This window comes from Fundulus heteroclitus, unplaced genomic scaffold (genome assembly GCF_011125445.2).
Source record: "Fundulus heteroclitus isolate FHET01 unplaced genomic scaffold, MU-UCD_Fhet_4.1 scaffold_44, whole genome shotgun sequence".
Lineage (NCBI taxonomy): Eukaryota > Metazoa > Chordata > Actinopteri > Cyprinodontiformes > Fundulidae > Fundulus > Fundulus heteroclitus.
Window position 1 is genome coordinate 1,726,905 of NW_023396857.1, and position 19,159 is coordinate 1,746,063.

The window sequence follows — 19,159 nt, forward strand, 5'->3', positions numbered from 1 at the left end:
TATTGCTATATTGTCCACAAGGGGCGCTGTGTTTTAATCAGCAGATGGTAGCACTGAGCTTCAGATGCGAAAAATTTATTTTAAATCATTTCTTAATTTTTATCTGTTTGATGTATTTTGTCATGCAGGACAGTGTTTGTAAGTTCCAAAAAATGTGAATAAATGTTTTTCAACATTGTATAATCACTGTGATCAGTTCTTATGCATAATGCACAAGTAAATGTTTAACTGGGTAAAAGTATTGTTGAAATTGCACATACTTTTCTTAAAAACGCTGAGTTTATTTATAATATATTGTGTAAAAGTGAAATCCATTTAATATAAAAATCAACAACAAGTCCACTTTTATTAGTTCTATTTAATCTTGCAATGAGTTAACTCGTGTGGCCCTCTTTAGATCAGATTAAGCTGAATGCGGCCCCTAAACCAAAATGAGTTTGACACCCCTGGTCTAAGCAAAGTTCCACACGCCCACCCTCGTCCCACTTCTGTCTATCCAAAATAAAATCTTGGTTTACTTCCAACTTCCTTAAATTGAGCAGTGATAAAACTGAGCTCCTCCTTGGAGTCCAAATCTATGATTTCCAAATCTGACATTTTCTCCCTTTTTAATGTTTCAATAGTCATCCTCCATAGCTCTTCATCCATTTCTTCTCACATCACTAACATCTCCCGTTACTTTTTGTTAAGTACCTTTGAGAAGTTTTGTTATTAGTTATTTTGGTGACATAGTTTTGTAAAAAAAAATAAAAATAAAATTTGCATTTTGATATAAGCCTCTTAAACAGGCTTATATCAAAATGCAATTGATTTTATACATAGCTTTGTATGCGATTTTATACATAGCTTTGTATGCGATTTTATATATAGCTTTCATTTTTACTATATTCCTAATTTTCATGTGTGAATCTGTATGAATGTTTGCTTTATGGGACAACAGATGTAAATCAGCGTTTTGCTAAATCCGGTATATTTACAGCAACATTATACGTTCATTAATATGCACTGTTCAAATTAAAATCAGTCAATAAATACAAAGAAGAGCTCAGAGGAAATAATGAGCTATTGTTTGTGGTTACAGGGAGAGCCAGGATGTCCTGGAACACCTGGAAACCCTGGTAATTCAGGATGTCGTGGACCTAAAGGTACCTGGTGACTACATCATCTTAATTCAGTAAATGTTGTTTAATTTTAACTTACATTTTGTGATTTGTTCAACCTGCCAAATTACATAACATTTTAACTTAATGCAGGTTGTTGTTTAACTTTTGTCTGTTGTGCATTTTAGGGGATAAAGGAGACTCTGTTAATATCTGTAATCCACCTGGGGATAAAGGACGTCCTGGACCCAGGGGCATTAATGGTAACAATACAATACAACTTTATTTATAAAGCACTTTAAAAACGACACTGTTGACCAAAGTGCTGTACGCCAATAAAAACAAATAAAATACAGAAATATAAAACTAATAAAAATAGATCAAATAAAAAATATATTACACAAAATAAAAAAAAAAACTACTACTCAAACTGAGTTAAAAGCCAAGGAGAAATAATGTGAATTAAGGGAAGATTTAATAACAGCACTAGGGTCAGAATGTCTCATTTGAAGAGGCAGTTTATTCCACAGTTTGGGGGCAGTGACTGAAAACGCCGCTCACCTTCCTCTTTGGCTTTGACACTTAAAAACAAAAGAACTTTAAACTCTGTGCATCAAGTTTTAAAATCACTGTCCAGTCTCACACCCAGCTTTGTTACTGTCTGAGTCAAATAATCTGATAAAGACCCAGATCAGCATGGACTTTAAAAACATTACTGGGCTTAAACAACAAACCTGTTTGTTTTTTCATTAAAATGCAAAGAATACCACGACATCCATGCTTTGACGTCAGCAATACAATCCAGAAAGTGAATTATGGAGTACTGCTTTCCTTGTTTTAGTGACGTATAAATTGGACTGTCATCAGCATAAAAGTGGAAACCAACACCATATTTAGGGAGAATTGAGCCAAGAGGAAGTAAATAGAGCAAAAACAGTAAAGGGCCTAGAATGGAGCCTTGAGGCACTCCACATGTAAGGTTTACTGATGACTCGACATAACGTAACTGAACACAAAAACTCCCTGTTAAATATGATTTAAAGCAATACTATTAATGCCCACCTAGTTCTCCAAGCAAGTTAAAAGGATCTTGTATTTAAGTAACAATGTATTTTAAAGTGATTTTGGTTCTTTAGGAAAAGTGCCCAAACATATTTTCTTTTCCTTGCAGGCCCTCCTGGTCCTCAAGGAGATCTGGGACCGACAGGCTTTCAGGGGCCACCGGGACAGAAAGGATGCAAAGGACACATTGGCCCTCCTGGAGTTTCTGGTGAACCAGGTACAAAAACCTTCCTAAATAAATCTGTGATGGCCGCAGAGAACCAGGAGGAACTCAACTCATGGCATCCTTACCCAGAGATGTTGTGTCTCCTTCAGGTGGGGTCAGTCCCCCGGGCCCCACGGGTCGGTCAGGACCTCCAGGTCCTCGTGGTGAAACAGGAGCTGATGGTGTCCCTGGACTAAATGGCTACCCAGGACAAAAAGGTCAAAATCTTTCCAAAATAAAAGCATGAAACTAAGAAAATACATACACACTGTGATTTTTAATGGCCATAGTTTGCCCCCCCCCCCCTGCTCTTCCTGATAGGGTCATGAATGGCGGCTCCTGTGCCTGCTGCTAATGTGTACCTAAAGAATCGACTCCTAGATAAGGACAAAAGTTTAAACTACTGACGATAAATCATCCAGTCCTTCAGGGCCGTCATCGTGCACATCTTAGATTTGTTAGTTGTGTTGATCCAGGAAAACATTTATATCACGCAGGACATCGACCATCCAAGACTAGAATTAGACGCCAGAGCTGTACACATCAGACAGATATAAGTGATCCAGTTCTGTCTGTTTTCTGCTGGTGAAATAAAGATCTACTCATCTGCTGTTATACTGAAAATAAAAGAATGCTATTAAACAATGTGCCAGACGCCTATAGCAGTTAATGTTCACTCTGAAATATCTCACCACATGTACATTGGTGAGGTTTAAATATAAAGTGTGAAACATCTGCAAACATGTCAACCGAAGACGTTTTTTTCCATTTCATCACCTTTGAACAGTTTTCATTTGTTCCATGCACATAGCACATAAATGGGCGAATTTATAGACAATTACTGAGTAATTAAGTGTTTAGTTTAGTTACAGTCAATAATATGTATGCAGCAACAGTTTGCAGCAAAAGCCATTTGAAAGCAGTTTATAAGACAAAGGGTCTGAAATAGTTTATAAGCAGTGCTGTGAAATAGAGTTAGGGCCAAATTAACGTCAATCAGATTTAATTTAACTCAAACCAGTTAAATGGCAACAATAAAACTCTGATCACAGTCATTAAGCTGTTCAGATGTTTTGCAAACAACTTTGTTACCCTTTAACTCCAAGATTGAGTAACTACATTTTCAGTTGACTGAGACATTTTTATGATCCGTATAGGGCTGAAACAATTAATTATCGTGATTAATCTATTATTGAAACAATCGACAACCAATTTAGTAATCATATCGTTAACTGGAGGATGCAGACTTTTAAACAGGCCATTTGCTGAAAGAACAACCCGGTTCCACTGTTCTAGAGACAAAATGTCAACAGTGGGCCGCACACAGAGCCCTGAAGCCCACCGAGGTCAGATAAATGGGTAAAACTGATTGGTTTCCATTTAATTACTTTAATGGAGTAACTTTTCTCTTCAGGAGCTCCGGGGCCACCAGGACTTCATGGACTGGACGGACTAAGTGGACGGAAAGGAGCCATGGGCATCAAAGGTATGAGGAACACTGAACAGGTCGTTAGAAACATCCTGAGAAGGCAAAGCAGGGAAATACATGATTGTGGTTTACATGTATGGTTGCAGTGTCCTGGACAGCATAAGAACTTTGGCATTTAAACTTCTTTTTGAAAACAGATATGGTGTGTCAGGCTGAGAGAAGCTGAGTTTTCAGCTTTTAACAGCATCTTTCTAAAGAAATGAATGAGGGTTTATATAATTTTCTGCGGATATTGGTCGTCCTCAGGTCTGTGTGAGGTTGGCTGTCCAGGTGGAAGAGGTCCTCCAGGAGATAAAGGTCCCCATGGTCCTCAGGGTCCCCCTGGTATGTCCCAGTCAGGACCACCAGGACCCAAAGGCCCACCGGGACCCACAGGTCTGCTCCACTCGTATTATTAATAACTACCAGCTGAGTCCACATCTGGGCAGAAACGCATCAACTGTGGGGGTTTTGTTTCAGGGCCTCTTGGTGTTGAAGGGCCACCAGGTCCACCTGGAGACTTCTGTAAAAACCCAAATCCTGGGCCACCTGGGGATCCTGGTTATGAGGGCCCAGATGGAGATCCAGGTCATTCATAACATTATTTTTCAGGTTTAGTTGACGTTGAGAGACATTTCCTACGAAATCCATTCATCTGAGTCTAGGCCAACGCTCACCTGGAGTTAACCTTGTAGGTTGGCCTGGCGAAACCGGAGATCCAGGTCCAAACCCGTCTTTCTCTGGGGAGATGGGAGACGAGGGCGATCCAGGATTCCAGGGGCCAAAAGGCCCTCCGGGTTTTCAGGGGCCAACAGGACCAGGAGGACGTCCTGGAGACCAAGGAGCTAAAGGTGAGACCCGCTTATCATGTTTAGAGAATAATGGGAGAGTTTCAGTCAACATGAGTCCATTAGACCAGGGGCCCCCAATATGGTGGTCGGGACCCCTGGGGGTCGCAAGATGATTTGATGCTAATGTGCTAAAAACATTTAGCATTTCCTTGTTTGTGAAACTGATACTTCCCTCTGGCAGGATTCTGCGGTCCATCAGGACCAGAACCTCACGCCACAACAACAGTTTCATCCATCCACTACCGGCCTTATCAACAAGGCCCAGAGATTTTAGACATATTCTACTCATTAAAATGGAACGTTTATCTGAGATTATTCACTGATAAAATGATTAAACACCTATAATTAATTCAATTCAATTCAATTTTATTTATATAGCGCCAAATCATGAAACATGTCATCTCAAGGCACTTTACAAAGTCAAGTTCAATCATATTATACAGATTGGGTCAGATTATACAGATTGGTCAAAAATGTCCTATATAAGGAAACCAGTTGATTGCATCAAAGTCCCGACAAGCAGCTTTCACTCCTGGGGAACCGTAGAGCCACAGGAAGAGTCATCTGCATTGTACATGGCTTTGCTGCAATCCCTCATACTGAGCAAGCATGAAGCGACAGTGGGAAGAAAAACCACCCATTAACGGGAAAAAAAACCTCCGGCAGAACCGGGCTCAGTATGAACGGTCATCTGCCTCGACCGACTGGGGTTACAGAAGACAGAGCAGAGACACAACAAGAGAGACAAAAAAGCACAGAAGCACACATTGATCTAGTAATCTGTTCTACATTAGATGGTAGTAGCAGGTGAGCCGTCTTCTCTGGATGATGTCACAGTTAACAGAACGCCAGACCAGGTGTACCTACTATGAAGAGAAAAGAGAGAGAACAGAAAGTTAAAGCAGAAATGACAACACATAATGCATAATTGAAGAACAGTAGAACTCAATAGAGTGAGAAAATTAGATCCTGATATACTCCAGTAACCTAAGCCTATAGCAGTAAAACTAGCTGAGAGTAACATGAGTCACTAGTTATAATTTTTGTCAAAAAGAAAAGTTTTAAGCCTAGTCTTAAAAGTAGACAGGGTGTCTGCCTCACGGACCAAAACTGGGAGTTGGTTCCACAGGAGAGGAGCCTGATAGCTAAAGGATCTGCCTCCCATTCTACTTTTAGAGACTCTAGGAACCACCAGCAGACCTGCAGTCTGAGAGCGAAGTGCTCTGTTAGGAACATACGGGGTAATCAGAGCTCTGATATATGATGGAGCTTGATTATTAAGGGCTTTATACGTTAGAAGAAGAATTTTAAATTCTATTCTTGATTTAACAGGAAGCCAATGAAGGGAAGCTAAAATTGGAGAAATATGATCCCTCTTGTTGATTTTCATCAGAACTCTTGCTGCAGCATTTTGGATCAGCTGAAGGCTTTGAACTGCATTTTGTGGACTTCCTGATAGTAAAGAATTACAATAGTCCAGCCTTGAAGTAACAAATGCATGGACCAGTTTTTCAGCATCACTCCTGGACAGAATGTTTCTAATTTTGGCGATATTCCGGAGGTGAAAAAAGGAAACTCTGGAAACCTGTTTAATATGGGATTTAAATGACATGTCTTGGTCAAAAATAACACCAAGATTTTTTACTTTATTACCAGAGGCCAGGTTAATGCCATCCAGATTAAGTGATTGGTTAAGAAGTTTATTTTTTGAGGACTCTGGCCCAAAGATTAAAACTTCGGTCTTGTCAGAATTTAGATGCAGGAAATTTAAAGTCATCCAGCTTTTGATGTCATCAAGACATGACTGCAGTCGAAGTAATTGATTGGATTCATCAGGATTTATGGATAAATATAGCTGAGTATCATCAGCATAACAGTGGAAATTAATCCCATGCTGTCTGATAATTTTGCCTATCGGAAGCATATATATAGTAAAGAGAATTGGTCCAAGGACTGAACCCTGTGGTACTCCACAGGTGACCCTAGAGTTTGAGGAAGATTTATTATTAACATGAACAAACTGGAATCTGTCCGACAGATAAGATTTAAACCAGCCTAATGCTTTCCCCTTAATCCCTACAGTATGCTCAAGTCTTTGTAGGAGAATATTGTGATCAACTGTATCAAACGCAGCACTGAGATCTAACAGGACAAGTATAGACACAAGTCCATTATCTGAGGCCATGAGAATATCATTAGTGACCTTCACCAGAGCTGTTTCAGTGCTATGATGAGCTCTGAAGCCTGACTGAAACTCCTCAAGTAGGTCATTACTTTGTAAATGTTCACAAAGTTGATTAGCAACTACTTTCTCAAGAATTTTAGATAAGAAAAGAAGATTAGATATAGGTCTGTAATTTACTAACTCATCTTGATCAAGAGAAGGTTTCTTAAGTAAAGGTTTAATAACAGCTACTTTCAAAACCTGTGGTACATATCCATTTACTAAGGATAGATTAATCATGTCTAAAATAGTGCCACTGATCAAAGGGAATATGTCCTTAAACAACTTGGTTGGGATTGGGTCTAACATACAGGTAGAAGGTTTAGATGAAGCTAAAATTTTAGATAGCTCAGAAAGCTCTACTGCTTCTAAACAGTTCAAACACTGCGCAGATTCTAAAGATTCCTCCAATGCTGCCTCACTTACTGAGGACGAGGTAATCATGTTTGGGAGGATGCCAATTATTTTATTTTTAATGGCATCAATTTTATTTATGAAGAATCCCATAAAATCATTACTACTAAGAGCTAAGGGAATGGATGGATCAACAGAGCTGTGGCTCTGGGTAAGTTTGGCAACTGTACTAAAGAGAAATCTAGGATTATTTTTATTCTCTTCAATTAATGATGAAAAATATGCTACTCTAACTCTGCGGAGGGTCTTGTTATACAACAATAGTCTGTCCCTCCAGATTAAGTAGGATTCCTCTTGGTGTGTAGAGCGCCATTTTCTCTCCAATTTCCTAACATTGTGCTTCAAGGAACGCAGCTCTGAATTAAACCAAGGAGCCAGCTTCCTGTGAATAATCACCTTCTTTTTCAAGGGAGCTACATTGTCTAATGCAGAACGCAATGAGGAAGTCACATTGTTAGCAAAGGTATCGATTTGTGAATGGGAAGAAACAGCAATGCTGCCATCTACAGGGCATTTCTGCAATACTGAGGATATTAAGAAGGGGACAGACTCTTTAAGTTTTGATACAGCATTATCCGATAAAAATCTACTATAATGGAACCCTCTTTTGGGGGTGGAGAATTCAGTTAGATTAAACTGAAATGTTATTAAAAAGTGATCAGACAGGACAGGGTTGTGAGAGAATACTGTTAATTCTTCACAATCAATGCCATATGTCAGAACAAGGTCTAAAGTATGGAGCCGAGAGTGCGTCGGTTTATGCACATTTTGAACAAAACCAATTGAATCTAGGATAGTTTTAAAGGCTACACTAAGGTTATCACATTCAGTGTCAACATGGATGTTAAAATCACCCACTACAATAACCTTATCAGTATTTAACACCAAATCAGATAAGAAATCTGACAACTCATCCAAAAACTGAGTGTAAGGGCCTGGTGGACGATACAAAACAACAAACAGAAGAGGTTTTATTGCTTTGCAGTTTGGATGAGGGAAACTGAGGGTTAAATGTTCAAAAGAACTGTAATTATTAGTTGGCCTGGGACTAATTAATAAATCAGACTGAAAGATAGTTGCCACTCCTCCTCCTCTTCCCACAGATCTGGGAATCTGGAAATTTGAATAACTGGAGGGGGTTGACTCATTTATACTAACGTAGTCCTCTTGTAGCCAGGTTTCTGTGAGACAAAACAAATCAATCTGATTATCAGAAATCAATTCGTTAACTAACAAAGTCTTTGGAGGGAGAGACCTTATATTTAATAGACCACATTTTATAATTTTATTTTTAGGTTCAAGGTGAACCATATTGATTTTTATTAGGTTTTTATGATTTGTTCCTTTTAGATCAGTTTTTGATCTGTTAAGTTTTGGCCGTGGGAAAGACACCGTCTCAATAGGATAATGGGTGGGTAACAGTACAGAAGCTGCAGAGAGGTGTGTTAAACTACGGCTCTGCTTCCTGGTCTGGACCCTGGGTTGTCAGCATTTAGGAGAACTAATAAATCCGGCCAGATTCCTAGAAAGAAGAGCTGCACCATCCAAAGTAGGATGGATGCCGTCTCTCCGGATCAGACCAGGTTTTCCCCAGAAAGTTCTCCAGTTATCAATGTAGCCCACGTCGTTTTCTGGACACCACCTAGACAACCAGCGGTTGAATGATGACATGCGGCTAAACATGTCATCACTGGTCAGATCAGGCAGGGGACCAGAGAAAATTACAGAGTCCGACATAGTTTTAGCAAACTCACAAACCGAAGCAACACCAACTTTGGTGACCTCTGATCGGCGTGACCGGGTGTCATTACCGCCAGCGTGAATAACAATTTTGCGGTATTTACGCTTATCCTTAGCCAGTAGTTTTAGGTAGGATTCTATGTCGCCTGTTCTGGCCCCTGGTAGGCATTTAACTATGGTCCCTGGTTTCTTTAGTGCCACATTTCTCATTATGGAGCTGCCAATAATTAAGGTCGGCTCCTCGGCGAGACTGTCGCTCAGAGGGGAAAATTTATTAGAAACGCAGATGGGTTGGTGGTGATCTGGGGTCTGTAATCTAGAGCTATGCTTCCTACGAAATTTGTTTCTCCAAATTACATTTGGAGAAACAGATGCTGTTCCAATAGGAGAGCTGATGTAATCTTCAGAGGAGGGAGGTTTAAATTTGATCCATTTAGATCCAGAACTGTGCCGTCAAAGTAAAAAATAGACCAAAGTCTCTGGTAATTTCCCTCATAAGATTTTTAAAGTTATTAGTGAATCTCTAAATTCTAGATAAAACGTGGCTGATAGTCGTCACCATGCCGTGGGTTCATCCTCTGAATCCTTGAACCGCCTCGTGGGGTTGGGCTTTTTATCACAACTTCAGGCTTGTTCAGGGTTTTCAGTGAAGTTTTCTTTTTCTGATGATATTGTTTTAATGAAAGACTTCTTTAAATTAAACAGATTTGATCAAAATGCTAGTTTTCTCTTCGTTTGAACTGATATTCTGTACTTTTGCAGAGTTTCCTCCAGCGTTCAGCTCAGTTCAGCTCCTCGCATCTGATTGGCCGAGGCCGACTCATGTGTGTTTGTCTGTTCAGGTGTGAAAGGGGAGCAAGGTCTGCTGGGAGTTCCTGGAGAACAGGGTCCGAGGGGCCACCCTGGTTTCCACGGGGCCAAAGGACCGACGGGCCCCCCAGGACTAAGGGGTCCCAGGGGGGAGCAGGGGCGATTGTTGCCGGTTGACCCGGACCTGCCAGACGGGGGCCCTGAAGGACCACCCGGTCCCCCTGGAGCTAAGGGAGAACAGGGCCTGATGGGAGAAATCGGGCCCCCAGGGCTGAAGGGTGAGGAGCTGAGTTTGATCTGAAAAGCCGGTTTGATCCGGTTTGGGTGGCGCTGCATCTGATTGGACGGTATGACGGCTTTCAGGGGCAAATGGAGATCGCGGGGAAGACGGATCGATAGGAACCTGTGGGCCGCCAGGTGAGCCGGGAGCCACGGGAGAGCCAGGTCTGCCCGGGGAGAACGGCATGCTGGGAGAGAAAGGTGAGTGGTGCTCAGCTGCTGGGACCTGCTACGCTTCTGTTGGGTTCTCCTCCTGTTAACGCTCATTACCAAGAGACGTTCTACACCTGGCAACACGTAGAAAACACGAGTTCCACTAACGGTTCAAACGTTTCGTTTAGCAGGCTGCACAGCTAGTTGTGGGTTCAAATCCCGACCCGGGGTCTTTCTGCGTGGAGTTTCACGTTCTCTACTCCGGCTTCCTCCCACAGTCCAAAGACGCGACTGCTGGGTTAATTGGTTTCTCTAAATCGTCCACATGGTGTGTCTCTGATGGACCGACCTGTCCAGGGTGGACCGTGTCTCTCACCCAATGACAGCTGGACATTAAAGACCCCAAAGTCTTTAACGTCTTCAGTCTTAAAGGAGCAATAAGCAAAACTTCATCCTTTTAAATAGAAAGAACTAAAAACAAGTTTTGTGAAGAACTAAAGGTTTTTATTTTTAGATTGTCTGTGGTTAAACATCACACACCGTCTCTGTGTGTTATTCTCCACTCTCTTGTTTACACAGCCGGGCCGGCTGCTAATGCACGTACCAGGCACAAAATGTCGGACAGCAAGCCATTTACGTTCTAAGGGCCCAGAACTGTTGCTAACAGAGAAAATAAAACTATAAGCTAATAGCGGCACAGTTTTCTTTTTTTTCTTGTCCGATGAGTTCATTTTGCTTTAAGAAGTAACTTTAAATTAGCTTATTTTTTATTCAATTCCAGTGTAACTCTTGGGTATTATGTCTCTGTGTTTTTGTCATGGCCCAATTTCCCCTGTGTGGGACAATAAAGGTGTTTGTATTATATTTTAAAAATCCTCATGAGTTTTTCATGTGTCCACTAAACGCAGTCAGGGCCAGTTTCATCATCTACATCACGTGTCAAACACAAGCTCCACGGGCCGAAACCAGCCCATCAGGGCAATTTATCCGGGCCTGAAGAACCTAAAAAGGCAGATCATGTCATAAAGTAGAGGCATAAATCATTTTAAAGTTTATAAAGTGGCTAAAACTGAGCCTCCTGTAGAGAATGTGGATTATTTTAACAGTGTAGTAACAGCATCCTGCCACTAGATGTCAGTTTTCCCACAACACATTAAAACAACCCAGAAATGTCCAGAAAGAGAAGAAGTGATGCAGAATGACGAGTTTAAAGTGTAACTCACCACAATATTAACTTATTTATGCAGATTAACTATAAACTAGACCTAAGGTGCTGCTTTTATATTTTATATTTCTATTTGAATTACAGTGAAAGTATGAAATCAAAGTGGCCCTTTTAATGACTCCATGATGCCAAAGTGGCCCCGTATAGAAATGATTTGGAGCCCGCTGCTCTATTGTTGATGTAACCTCCTGCCATGCTCTCTCCAGGTGATCCAGGGCCCCGTGGTAACCCAGGTCCTCCAGGACCGGACCAAGCACCCAACCTGGGCTTCCTGCTGGTGAAGCACAGCCAGTCGGTCCAGATTCCCACATGTCCATCAAACATGCAGCAGCTTTGGACCGGATACAGTCTGCTGTACCTGGAGGGCCAGGAGAGGGCGTACGCCCAGGATCTGGGTACAGAAATTATTTCAATATTCACAAATTATTTCAATCTGTGGTGTAAAACAAAAAGGTTTTAGATTCTGATCCTCTGAAGTCGTCCTTATTCACAAAGTCTCACTCCAAACCAAGAGATTATGTCACATAAAGCCTCTGATCAGCTCCAGATAAACTTCTGTCCACATGCAGAGCTTCATCTCTGCTGTGGACTGGGTCACATCAGCAAAGATACACCCAGACTTTACTCTGTAGGCATCATAGCAGATGATATCAGGGGATCTGCTTAATGAGAAGGAGAGCGGGAAGCAGGATCAGGAATCTAGGTTCTTCAGAGAGCCGGAGGTTTGCTTTGGGAGACACGCCGAAGCTGGAAGTTCAAATTCAAGGTTCTCTTTAACCCCAACCTGAGGCTCATCTCAAATCCTGCTCTGGTGGACGTATCAGAACCTTTTGGACCTGGTTATGTACCAGATTACTGTGACTGGATCTGTTTTCAGAGATCTCTGCTGATTAGATTCTGCTGCGTGTCTCCAGGTCAGGCAGGATCCTGCGTCCGCGTCTTCTCCACTTTGCCCTTCTCCGTCTGCAACACCAGGAAATGCCGCTACGCTGCTCGAAACGACAAAGCCTATTGGCTGGCGACGATGGCCACGCCTCCAAAGAAACCCTTTAACGGAGCCGCCATCCAGAACTACATCAGCCGCTGTGTTGTGTGTGAAGCGCCCGCCCCTGCTGTGGCGATGCACGACCCCAACACCCCAGAACCGCCGCCGTGTCCCCCCGGGTGGAGCCACCTGTGGTATGGACACTCCTTCATTATGGTGAGTGCTGCCAGCCAGCGAGGCGCCGAATAAAACTCAAATATGGCTGAAAGGTAAAACATGTTCACAAAAAAACACATGAAATTAAAAGACCCATGGTTTCACGGGTTAGTGTGCAGCAGTCAGTATCTTCCCTGCAGCAGTCAGAGCTTAAAGAACCTGAGATCAAATCTGAAGGAGAACTAAAACTTTATTAAGGCGTAGTTCAATTCAGTTCAATTCAGTTTTATTTATATAGCGCCAATTCATGAAACACGTCATCTCAAATCACTTTACAAAGTCAAAATCAATCAGATTATACAGATTGGTCAAATTTTTTTTCCTCTCTAAGGAAACCCAGCAGGTTGCATCAAGTCTCTCCAAGCAGCATTCACTCCTCCTGAAAGAGCGTAGAGCCACAGTGGACAGTCGTCTGCATTGTTGATGGCTTTGCAGCAATCCCTCATACTGAGCATGCATGAAGCGACAGTGGAGAGGAAAACTCCCCTTTAACAGGGAGGAGAACCTCCAGCAGAACCAGAACCAGGCTCAGTGTGAACGCTCATCTGCCTCCACCCACTGGGGCTTAAAGAAGACAGAGCAGAGACACAGAAAGCACAGAAGCTCACATTGACCCAGGAGTACTTTCTATGGTAGAGAAGACAGAGCAGAGACACAGAAAGCTCAGAAGCTCACATTGACCCAGGAGTACTTTCTATGTTAGAGAAGACAGAGCAGAGACACAGAAAGCTCAGAAGCTCACATTGACCCAGGAGTACTTTCTATGTTAGATGGTAATAGAGGATGATCTGCCTCCCCTGATGATGTCACAGCTAACAGAACACCAGACCAGGGGTACCTTCTATGAAGAGAGAAATGACAGAGAACTAAAAGGTAAAAGCTGAAATAACAACAAACAATGCAGATTGGAGAGCAGTAGGAGAACTCAGCAGAGAGAGAGAAATAGACCCTGATGTCCTCCAGCAGCCTAAGCCTATAGCAGCATAACTATAGAGGTAGCTCAGGGTAACATGAGCCACTCTGACTAGAAGCTTTGTCACAAAGGAAATAGTTGAGTTGTAATTACGTCGTCACACAGAGCCAGGATGGTTTGTTCCTTTAGTAACAGAAAATCTGAAGACTGTATTTAGTTTTTTCTAGAATATGTCAGGAAAACACGGCAGCGTTGGTAGCAGGTCCAAACCGAGGTCCCGTGTGTGTTTGCAGTTCTCAGGTGGAGGTGATGAGGGCGGCGGCCTCTCCCTGATGTCACCAGGAAGCTGCCTGCCGCAGTTCAAAGCTCAGCCCTTCGTGGAGTGTCAGGGCGCCAGGGGAACCTGCCACTTCTTCGCCAACGTCTACAGCTTCTGGCTGACCACCCTCAACAGCACCGACAGCGTGCTGACCGACTCCAGGCAGCAGCAGGATCACGTGGCCAGGTGTAATGTCTGCATCAGGATGTGAGGGGGCAGGCAGGTGGCGCTCCTCCGCCTTCTTCATGGGAGACCCGAGGGACGCCGCGCCTCTGCGTTAACGAGGGAACCGGGGACACGCTAGACGGGCCGAGGCTTTTAGTCCGATGAGGAGAAACTGTGAAGGTAGAGATTACAGCTGCTGATCAGGAGAGCGGATCCACCGCCGGCCTTTCAAACGGGTTCGTCTCCGCTTCAGGGACGTTTGAGTCGTTAGAAGGTCGGCAGCAGTGACTCCAACTAGAAAAGGAAAAAACGTTTAGCTCAAATTTTTAAAAATGTCTCAATCTGTCTGGTTTCCCTCCGGCTTCAGCGTGGCAGAGTAACAAGAAGAAAAATGAAAAATGAAATAAAGGGCACCTCTGTAAAGGTCTCCTCTCTGGGTCGATCCAGTCTTAAAACCAGAAGCATGTGTTAAATGTAATATAGAAAATAAATATAGTAATCTGCTCACAGTAGTTATTATGAAACTGTTAGCACTGCAGCTCTACAAACCGTGCAATAAAGGAAAAGTTGGATTAAATAAAAGTTTAAAACATTTTATCAGCAGGAAACGGCGTGTTGGGGATCAGAGGAAACAAACTTCTCCCTTCCTTTAGTTTTCCTTCATCCGGCTTTAAACCTCTCCAGACGGACAACGCTCTGCTCTCAGACATCAGAACCAGAACTTTATGGATCTTTGCAGCTGCTGCCAGAAACGAACTCCGAGGTTCACTTTATCCCCAAAAACCCAGACAGAGGGTCGATAAACTGGACTCTGAGGAGAACGACCTGCTGGACCTTTTCCTTTCAAGCTTAAATGCTATTTTCTGTAGAGTCTCCATTTATATTCTGAAAACAACACTTAGAAATTGTAAGTTAGAAACTTTTAGAGCTTTGGAAAGCTCACATTGCTCTGACACTGGTTTAAAGCTTTGTGAATGCTGGTGATGAAAGTTTAATCTCTGACTGTTTTTGGCCTCATATTTTGTCAACATGCCTTATAACAAGTTAGCTGCTTCATCTTAACGTACGTTCATCTCCGTCACCTTGGAACCTGACGCCCCGCCCTCTGACAGCTGATTGGCCGCTGTGACCTTTCTCTCCTCCCCTCGGACACTTAGCCCCGCCCCCCGGTGCAGAGACCACCACTGATTGGTTGTCTGGGAGGCAGAAACGGTAAACTAGTCAGCGTTTTGTGTTTTTGTTAAGAACTGCGTGAAAAGCTGTGAATATTTTTTTTATATATTTTTGATCCACTTTAAAGTTTTGAGCGGGTTCTGTAGAAACGACCTCTGTGGTGTCGTTTGGATTCATGATTAAAACAAAATAATATGTTTGAACTTTGAAATTCAGAAGATTAAGGTCCATTGACATATAGTTAGTCCAGAATGGTCCTGAGATTATAAATCCAACACAGAACAGAACCAGAGCAACCCCAAATGAGAACGGCTCTAGAACCAGGAAGTGCTTCTGGTCCTGATCCTCACAGTTTCCTCTTTGTGTTTATCCTTTAGTCTGTAATCATGTTACTTTAAATCTGGGGTTGATGGTTTTCGTCTGCTTTGGTTTCAGTTCTTAGTCCTGGTTCAGTTTCTGGTCCCGGTTCTGGTGGTGGTTCTGGTGGATTCACTAGAGAACTGTAAATATGTTTGAACTCAACTGTTTTATAAGTTTTCTGTAAATTTCATCAGAGTATTTATTTAGTCTTGACAATAATGCTGGTGCTATTTCATGTTTGGTTTTGTTCTCATTCGTCTCTTATTCTGGTAAATCATGACAGGATGAAGCCCCGCCAAAATAAAGCACTTATCGGACAAATAATGGATTTTTAACATTTTGGAAAGTTAAGTTATATTAAACTGGATGATGTCCAAAGTGTTTTGGAGGACAAAATATGATAATTGTTGAATTTGGACTTAAAGGGAAAATCAAGAGACAGAAAGTTTACTTTTTTTCAAAAGAAAAAAGTAAACTTTCTGTTTCCGATTTTTAATTGTAGCTATTGTAAGACTACACTTCCCATGACGCCTTAGAGATGGAGGTGGAGCCTCTGTGTTTTTACATTTAAATCTGTTGACGATATTTTACTTTCTGTAGGAGGAAACTTCACACTAACAATCCTGGAACATTTTTACTTCCTTTGAATGGAAAACTCTTCAATAAACTGCATCAAAATGTCAATTTGACTTTCTGTTCTTGTTCCACAATCTGAAAAGAAGTAAAAAACAAAGAAATTGTTGCAGCTGCACTGTGAGGAGCTGACAGAAGAGGAGAGTTTTAAGGAAGAGTCTTTAACGGAGGCCTGTTGAATCTGAGACGGCGTTCTTGACTTGTTTGGTCATTTCTCTGAGCCACAGACCGATTTTGAGGAGATCCTGCACCGTAATCTAATCTAATCTAATCTAATCTAATCTAATCTAATCTAATCTAATCTAATCTAAAGAGGACACCGGCAGAGAGAAAACAGAAATGTTAGAGGTAAAACTACATCCAGCTAAGATACACCTGTATGCTGACGACACAATCATTTAAACACCAGCGCTGCCTTTTAGGCTCTTACCTGCAGACTTCTAGTTAGACTAGATCTCTGTAGAGCCGGTGTCTTGGGGCAGCTGCAGGGTACGTAGAGTCCATCTCATCCGTCCCTCAATGTGACTCCTACCACTGTCCATCAAGAGCTTTCACATCCTGTTCAATGTGTCCAAACTGTGTGTCTGCTGTGGCTCTTTTAAGGAGCTCTGAAATGCTCCGTTTTCTACATTTTGTGTATTTCTGTATAGTTCATATTTTTCCTCTTCTCTCTCTCTCTCTTTCTTGGACTTACATTCAACATTTTCTATATTGTGCTTTTGTCCAATGAACCAGTGAACCAACCGATGCTTAAATAGAGCAGGGTAGCGACATGATCTTTCCCTATACTCTGCAGAAGATCTCTAAGATTAATAGAAACTCAAATGCAGAAGCTGGCTGTAAAAATGGACATAAATAGATTCTGAGGAAAGATGCAACACTTACTGCTGCACTTAGCAGCCTGGTAGAAAATGTGGAGTTTCCACACCGCATGATTTGTGACCCTTCTGGCTAGCCGTACTTCTTCTGCGCCGGCACCATAGACCACATGGACGTTCTTCCCACACTTGTCTCAGTCAGCATGCTGGTGTCTAACTTCCTGTGTGTGAATATTAGCAACCGTTCCTGCATTGCTTTGGTGTGGAGAGCTTTAGATGGTATTTTTATAAATTAACATGGTGCAGTGAAACCACATGTGAGCGCCCTCTTCTGGATGAATAGTGTTAGATCCCGAATAATGTATTCTTTATCTTACTGCATGCACCAGACGTCTTTATCATTGCAGTTCAGTACAGAGATGCTGTCATTGGATTAATAGTTTAAAATCGGGATATACCAGATTATTGATTATTGCCGGTAAAAAAAAATTAATAACTCCAAACACAGTCCTTGAAGAGACAAATTTTAAATGTGGTCACCTTAAAATTAGTTTCAGTTCAATTCAGTTTATTTATGTAGAGCAATTCACAACATGTCATCTCAAAGCTCTTTACAAAGAAGATCTTATCGAATCGTTCAGAGATTACCTCTTCTGATGCAACAGGGATTCGAACCCAGGAGCCTAAATTAAAGTCATGGAGTAAATCAGATCCTCCAGGTTGGTGAGAAAGTTTCCTCTCTAAGGAAACCCAGCAGGTTGCATCAAGTCTCTCCAAGCAGCATTCACTCCTCCTGAAAGAGCGTAGAGCCACAGTGGACAGTCGTCTGCATTGTTGATGGCTTTGCAGCAATCCCTCATACTGAGCATGCATGAAGCGACAGTGGAGAGGAAAACTCCCCTTTATCCTTGTGTAACTTTCCCTCACAGTTCCTCCAGTTTCATATCGACCTCTCTTCTTGCTGTCTGCGATGGCGACAGCATCAGAGCGACGCTCTGAGTTCAGTCCGTTTTCTGACAGGCTGACATCTCCAGCGCCCTCCTCCTGCTTATGTTGGCAATTCAAATACTAATTATTTCTGTAAAAATAATTACATTAATTAAAAATCAAGTGTTCCCACAAAGGTTGTTGATTTTTTTTGTTGCAAATCATTCTTTAAAATGTTATTTTAACAAATAATGTTTAACTCAGGATTTGCATTGTGAATGGGTTGAAACACCAAATGTTGTTCTGAATTAGTAAAGCTAATTTAACCTCAATTCAACTTTCTGTAAGATGAACTTTGGTTCTTTAACTCAGATCTGCAGTGAACCAGGATTCACATTTTATTCTGGTGAAGATGATCAAACATTTTGTTCTTTGTCTTTTGTTTCTTTTGTGTGTACATAGTTCCTTAGCTTAGCTTCTTTTTATCTTAATGTTGCTTATTAGTTTTAGTTAAGCCTAGGAGAGAGGATTTGTTAATTGAAATATAGTGTTAATTCAGATAAACAGCATTCTATAGTGATTTTCTCTGGATTTTCATTTTATTTCTGTTAATAAATTCTTGAACTTGAAGAGAAATTGTCACTCCTTTATTCTATATATGTGCAGAGCTTGCTGTTAAAAGATCGTCAGTGATTGAATTATTCCTCTCAACTATTGTCCTGATATCAGCTGTTTGGGCTGATTAACCAGACAATATCGAACAGACCGAGAGTTATTAAACATTAAATAACTTTGAAGCATTTAACGGCACAGAGGTAACAGCACTGCATCAATTCCATAAATTAATTACATTAATTGCATAACAGAAAAAAACACAATGATTTAATCAGATTTTATTGTTTTGTTAATCTCTTTTCTGGATTTATCCCAAATCTCCACATTCAAAACAAATTTAACAGCAGAACAGAAATGTCGATGAAGCTGTTCAACCTTTCTTGATGCTCAGTTTCCAAAACACAAAACTTTGAATATAACCTTTGAGATCTGGAATGAAAACATGAAAATCTCCTAAATTATTTAAATATCAGATGTTAGATTTCCATTTATTGTCATTTCTCT

General features: G+C 41.5%; 1 protein-coding gene across 1 annotated transcript in view; it reads left to right on the forward strand.

The window, feature by feature from the left end:
- col4a4 (collagen, type IV, alpha 4) overlaps window positions 1–16,346 on the forward strand; it is a 60,627-nt gene extending 44,281 nt beyond the window's left edge. Inside the window, exons 35-47 of the mRNA XM_021309174.2 lie at window positions 1,082–1,145; window positions 1,289–1,363; window positions 2,272–2,379; window positions 2,478–2,585; window positions 3,782–3,853; window positions 4,103–4,231; window positions 4,316–4,423; window positions 4,531–4,686; window positions 9,907–10,152; window positions 10,238–10,354; window positions 11,738–11,926; window positions 12,446–12,732; window positions 13,939–16,346. Coding sequence (XP_021164849.2) covers window positions 1,082–1,145; window positions 1,289–1,363; window positions 2,272–2,379; window positions 2,478–2,585; window positions 3,782–3,853; window positions 4,103–4,231; window positions 4,316–4,423; window positions 4,531–4,686; window positions 9,907–10,152; window positions 10,238–10,354; window positions 11,738–11,926; window positions 12,446–12,732; window positions 13,939–14,175 — 1,896 coding nt within the window. The 3' untranslated portion in view covers window positions 14,176–16,346. The remainder of the gene's footprint in view (window positions 1–1,081; window positions 1,146–1,288; window positions 1,364–2,271; window positions 2,380–2,477; window positions 2,586–3,781; window positions 3,854–4,102; window positions 4,232–4,315; window positions 4,424–4,530; window positions 4,687–9,906; window positions 10,153–10,237; window positions 10,355–11,737; window positions 11,927–12,445; window positions 12,733–13,938) is intronic.
- The last annotated feature ends 2,813 nt before the right edge of the window (window positions 16,347–19,159 follow it).